The sequence below is a fragment of the Nematolebias whitei genome, chromosome 1 (assembly GCF_014905685.2).
Source record: "Nematolebias whitei isolate Nwh7 chromosome 1, NemWhi1, whole genome shotgun sequence".
NCBI lineage: Eukaryota > Metazoa > Chordata > Actinopteri > Cyprinodontiformes > Rivulidae > Nematolebias > Nematolebias whitei.
Window position 1 is genome coordinate 34407848 of NC_056498.1, and position 6691 is coordinate 34414538.

Consider the following 6691-nt stretch of genomic DNA (forward strand, 5'->3'; position numbering starts at 1 on the left):
GTCCCACAAGCAGCAACACCCACATAGTAGACCAACCAGTTTACTGGTGATGAGATGGTTTCTGGGGCCTGCCTTCTCCCCTGTCAACTCATCTGAGGCAGCCATAGCCAAAGTGGTTCAAAACATCAAAGTTCATGGACTGATGAAGCCCTTTGGATGAAGGACAAAACATCTCAACAAAAAATAAACCATCCAGATGACCTTACTGAACTTTGTTGGCTTTTCTGCAGCATTTCTGTCGTAACAGGCTGGTGCTGGTAAACCCAGTGGTGCAGGCAGTCAGTCGAGGAGTCAGGATGAATATTAGATAAAGAATTTATTGACAAAAACAAAAGGCTGTCAGGGCAGAAAAACTTACATATATTATCTTGGAGAACACAGGGAGCAGACCAGGACATCACCAGTGGACAGATAATGCCAGGACACAGGGAAGACAAATACACCAGCTTAAATACACAAAACACCAATTAGACAAAGTGAAGGCACCTGTGAACAATCACAGATGCCAAAGACAGAGACTGAGGATGCAAGACATAAACATGACACAAGATGGAGCCAGACACTAAGGAAACACAAACCCTACAATTTCCTGACTTCTATAAGTCTGCATATAGTTACAGCAATATGTAACACAGCATGAAAACATTAGTAATGCATTCTGAAGTCTTTTGCAGAGGAAGATGACGACCGTCACTCTGCTGATACCAAGCTGTCAGGTGAGTGGGGAAAACACTTTATATTGATTTAGAAACCTTTTTTAGATGTAAGTTTTGTAAACTTGACATCAAGAAGACAGCAATATTGGAGGTTTTACTTTAAATGTTTTGGGTAATACTTTTGTACCTGCAGCTGATGTTGCCAGTCTGTACAGCCAAGCAGTCGGGGCGTCGTACGAGCAGTCTGAAGTTTCAGACGACACCGACATGGATGCGGACAGTTTGGATGGATCGCAGCAGTATGTATGCTCATAAAAAACATAAATGAGTTGAAGTCAACATCCAAATCTTTCAACCTCCTATTTGTTTTTCAGTTCTTCTGACAGGAAGAGTCTGAAATGGAGTGAAAGACTTACTCAACACAGGTGCAAAGAATTACCCACCCAGGCTTGGACATGGGTTTGAGTTTACCTCTTGATTTAGCAGATTCATCCAGTTAAAAAGTCAGTTTTCATCAGATGCTACCTCCAGAGTTTGTGAGTTGATAAGGTGGTGTGGGATCAGTTTGGGAGTCCCATCCCACAGCAGTGCGTTACCAAGCTGCTCAGCAGCATAAGGAGGAAGTGCCAGTCTGATGTGGCTGTGTATGGTTCTTCCACATGCTACTGGGTCCCCTGCATGTTAAAAAAAAAGTTAAATTAATCAAAGTTCATGCTCAATAATCCAGGTATAAAATCCAACAATGTTCAGTCAGGTCATCTGGACAGTTTCTTTTTTTTGCTGAGATGTTTTGTCCTTCATCCAAAGGACTTCTTCAATCTGAGGAGCCACCAAACAAAACTGATTCCCACAACCAGCATACACTTCATATTGGGAAAAAACAGTTTGCTGGTGCTAAGATGGCCTCCGGGGCCCACCCTCTTCCCCATCAACTCCTCTGAGTCAATCGTAACAAAGTGGTTCAAAACACCAACGTTCATGCTCAATAATCCAGGTATAAATGACCTGACTGAACATTGTTGGATTTATACCCTATTGAGCATGAACGTTGGTATTTTGAACCACTTTGTTATGACTGACTCAGAGGAGTTGACGAGGGAGAGGGCAGGTCCCAGAGGCCATCTTAGCACCAGCAAACTGTTCATTTCCTCCATGGAGTGTATGCTGTTTGTGGAAATCAGTTTGTTTAGTGGCACCTCAGATTGAAGAAGTCCTTTGGATGAAGGACGAAACGTCTCGGCAAAAAAAAAGAAACCGTCCAGATAACCTGACTGAACATTGTTGAACAAGTTAAACTGCCAACGCATCTTGTTTTTATTTATTTATTTAACTATAATGGTCTATCTCATGCTGCTGTTTTCATTCATACCCATCTCATCACCACAGACTGATGTTCAGGCTGCTGTTGTTACGCCGTACTGTGTTACTTTATTATTGTTTAGCGCATATCTTAGATCCTTATACACTGTTTCTTTCTATCATTTATATTTTTGCAATTGTTGCGTGTAACTGGGACCCTGTGTACATAATTTGGTTCCACCTCATGTACCACATGTGATGCAAATGACAATAAACTTGACTTGAACTTGAACTAATTTGATAAAAGACACCAAATAAGAGTCAACGGTAGAATAAGATGCTTGGCAGAGAATGTTTGGTAAGTTTTTCACGAGCCTGAACTCTGCTGCTCAACCCACAAATACAAATCCTCATAAATGTGGCACCATTAAAGGAGAAATTAGCAACGGTATAAGATTTAATGCCAAGCCTTGTTACAACAGAGAAATAATCAACCACAAATGTCCTTATTCTTTGTGCTATATAAATGTATATGAAGTGTATTTGTATCATTAAAGTATTTATTTTTGTATGAATGTGTACTTTAGACTGGAGCTCAGTGAGGAGAAGACTTGCAGAGAGTCGCTGAGGAAGAAGATCGTTGTTCCTTATTTCCATCCAGAAAACTTTACCTTATTCCAAGTACTAAGTTTATTTTCATTTGTACATCGTGTACTCCATTGATGTTTGTGTTTTTAGATCAATGTCGGGCAGTTTTTTTTTTGTTTTTTTAATGTGGGGCAGAAAAAGATTATTCGCACGTGTTTCTCCAGAGTCTGCTGCATTCCCAAATATCCAACGTTGGAAGCCGACCTACAGATCTGCCCCAGTCAGACAGTCCGGACTCCGTCATTGAAGCCCCCCTACAAGAGAGCAGTAAGCTGTTAATGTGTCGCCATTTAATAGGAGCTACAAAACAAACTGTTTTTTTTTTACATCAAACTAAAACTATATATATATATATATATATATATATATATATATATATATATATATATATTGTACTGCGTATAATGACAATAAAGGCATTCTGATTCTTCTGATTCTGATATATAAGATTGACTCAATAAAACATATTTTATGTTTGTCGCTGCAGACCCACCACCCTTAAACCCAACTCCATCTGAGTCAGAAAGGTAACAACAAAACCGATGTTACAGATGTTTTTAACAGTTTCATTGGTGGTGGTGGTGGGGTGGTGTTTCTGTGTTTTTAGGTTTGTTTTTATGACACTTGTTCATTTTTGTTTCCAGGAGGGCAGAAAGAGACAAGATGCCTGAAAAAAGACCCACGAACCCCACAATGCAGTTTGATGGTTTGTTCCTCGTGTTAACCTCCTTTTGTATTCTTTAAGTCACGGTAATCTCATTAATAATAATAATGATATACCATTACAGTGATGGAAAACAATTGGCTACAGTAGTCCCTCACTACTTTGCGGTTCATTTATCGCAGACACTATCGCAGTTTTTCAAAATAAGACTGGACATGACACACAATTGGCTGATTGATGGATGAGCCGCACGATCGGCATGTAATTTTTATTTAAAATAAATTATTTAAAATTATTTAGCACCTGCTGCACATTTGTGCAGCCCTTACTGCAAGATAAGCTTCTTGCTGCAGCTGATCAGCTGAGCTCCATGCAGAGCGGAGAAGTGGGCGTGGCCAAGAGCGCTTGGAGGTGGCTGAGAGCAACCGAGGCAGAGAGCTAAAATCATGACATTCTGTGCTCTTTTAGAGCGTTTAGAGTTTAGAAACATTGTTTAGAATATTGCAAGAGTGTGTAAAGGATTTAAAACACCTATATATATATATATATATATATATATATATATATATATATATATATATATATATATATATATATACACTTTAATTTTGATTAAAAGCATAAGTTCATGAAACTAATATCCAATTTCTGCATTAAATGGTACAAAGAGATTTGGACTAAAAGCAGTTTTGCTGGGTTCATAAGAGTGTTAGAAATTATTGAAAATACTTAAAAGTTAATGTGAGATTAGCTAAAAGTTTTTAAAACTACAGTAGTCTCTCGCTACTTTGCAGTTCTTTTATCGTGGACTCGCACTTGCGGTTTTTCAAAGTAAGATTGGACATGACACACAACTGGCTGGTTGACGGATGAGCCACACGATGAGCATGGAATTTTTAAAAATATAAATCATTATTTATTAATTATTTTAATTATTTAGCACCTGCCTCGTGTGAAGTTCAGTCTGGATGTTATGCAGCTATAAACATGTTTTCTGTGATTTATTTCCAGGGCAAAGCAGCAGGTCAGTCCAGGTGGACGTCACTGGAAGTCCCACACAGACTAAAGTCAGACCAACCTGCGTCCTCAACTCCAAAACCTACAGCGAACCAGACCAACGAGTAAATCTGAGCACGCATTAAAAATCCTGAAATATCTGCATTTACCCCTCAAAGGAACGTGAACAAACTTACATAAGCACTTATGTCCATTAAGAGAATATTAAAGAGATAGTTTAAAGTTTTTGAAGTGGAATGCGAAAAGATTATGAATAAACAATATCTCACTTGTTATAGATAGCTCTTTGAATGACGTCAGTTTTAAGAAATGGAGTTTAATTTTAGCCAGATTGATGAGCTAATGGCTAGTCCAAGCAGGACTGAGACCAAAGTGGATTGCTGCCATCTTAAAACACCATCCATACATCCATACATCCATCCATTCATTTACCTGCATCTTCCTTTTTGGGTCTCGGGGGTCACTGGTGCCCATGTCCACTGTGCGAGAGGCGGGGTACACCCTGGACAGGTCTCCAGTCCATCACAGGGACACATGGAAACAAACAACCATTCACACTCTCACACACCTAGGGACAATTTAGAGTTACCAATCCGTCTAACATGCATGTTTTTGGTCTGTGGGAGGAAACCGGAGTACCCAGAGAAAACCCACGCATGCACGGAGAGAACATGCAAACTCCACCCAGAAAGGCCCCCCCAGCTGGGATTTGAACCGGTGACTTTTTTGCTGAGAGGCAACAGCTCTACTACCAACTGAACCACTGTGCCGCCCTTTACACAACTTCAATTAGAACATTTTTTTCCTTGGGTTCATGCTCACACTGTTGTAAATTGTAACCCCACCACCAGTTTAGCAAACTTCGGTGACTGTGGGAAGAATATTATGATCTTCCTACAGAAAGGGCCCCACCTGCACCAGAAGTGTTACAGCTAGCTGCTGCTTCCACTACTCACACAAAAAATAAAGATTTTTATTTAGATAAATGTGGAGATGTTTCAGGACAGCAGTGATCCACGTTAGCCTGGGCTACACTCAGACTAGCCTTTAGCTCATCGATGTGGTCAGATTTAAGACGCCTCAAAGAGCTATCTACAACAGGTGAAATGGTAATTGTTCATAATTTCTCCACAGAACCCCTAAATCAAAAGCTCTGAATTTGTGTAACAATAAATAAGAAATATCCTTGAATACCAGTTGATATACGAAGGTGTGCACGGTATAAATAAAAGTAATCACTGCAAAAATACAAATGCAGGCAGCAGCAGGAAGATCCTGTGATGTAATATTGACGCAGACTGATCTGTTTTTCCCGTCATAAACCAAATCCGTTTGTCACTAACACGTTTGTTTGCTGTGCCCCCTGTTCCAGTTCCTGACGGTGGAGGAGCCGGTGAAGAGGAAGTGTCGAACAGTTTCCCTCACTGGTTCAGTAGTGAGGGGCTTCCAGCTTCACCCGTCGAGCGTTGACTTCGGTACGCTGCAGGAGGGCACCTCGTCGACCATTACTGTGATTCTGAAGAACGTGGGTGTTGATATGTGCAGGTACAGCGTCGAACGGTTTCCACTGGAACATGTATACTGTAGTTTTCGGACTATAAGGCGCATTAAGCGAAACAAAACGGATAAGTCAAATTTTATTTAACTCATTCACAGTAACCACATAAAGTCGGTTCGAGGTCAGTAAGCACAACCAGAATTAATACATAAGGCACACCAGATTATAAGGCTCACTGTCAAGTTTTAATAATAATAATTATTATTATAATGCATTTAATTTGTTTAGCCATTTTGAGAAAATTAAAGGATTTTAAGTGTGTCTTATAGTCCGAAAAATATGGTATTTTATATTTCATTGCATTGGCTGTAGGGATGCACGGATCCACTTCCGATCCCGATACTTGAATCTAAATATCGTCCGATACCGATCCAGTTCCGATATCATGATCATCATTGATTTTATATGAGGCTGTAATAATCTCCTCTCAAGTACAATTTGTACAAATATATGCATGCATGTCCAAAAAGGCAACTTGAGGTAAGTTTTATTAATGTTGGATAAGTTTTAAAGTTAGAATTCAATTCTGCTAACACAAAACATGTTTTGTTTTGTTTTATTCCTAGTTTTAACGTGGATATTAAAGTGATTAAGTGATTGTTTAAAGTTATTTTATTTTATTTTTTAATTAAGGGTCAGATATAAGATTTTTCTTCTTTCTGCACTCTTTTCATTCAATGTTTTTTTTTTTTTTTTGAGTAATTTGTTTTGTTTCTTTTAAATGAATGAATAAATGAATAAAATAAAATGTTAAATGGCTTCAAACATCTGCTAAGTTCATGACATAAACCAACAGACATGTTCCTGTTTTTAGTATTTTACATCACTTTATAATGTAGCTGTTTTTGT

At 38.9% G+C, this 6691-nt stretch overlaps 1 protein-coding gene across 1 annotated transcript in view; it reads left to right on the forward strand.

Moving 5' to 3' along the window:
- The window catches only part of spag17 (sperm associated antigen 17), a 50527-nt gene that overhangs the window by 38830 nt on the left and 5006 nt on the right, over nt 1-6691 (forward strand). The window contains exons 38-46 of the mRNA XM_037675875.1: nt 665-716; nt 850-955; nt 1031-1081; nt 2543-2636; nt 2768-2870; nt 3091-3130; nt 3248-3309; nt 4279-4388; nt 5657-5829. Coding sequence (XP_037531803.1) covers nt 665-716; nt 850-955; nt 1031-1081; nt 2543-2636; nt 2768-2870; nt 3091-3130; nt 3248-3309; nt 4279-4388; nt 5657-5829 — 791 coding nt within the window. The remainder of the gene's footprint in view (nt 1-664; nt 717-849; nt 956-1030; nt 1082-2542; nt 2637-2767; nt 2871-3090; nt 3131-3247; nt 3310-4278; nt 4389-5656; nt 5830-6691) is intronic.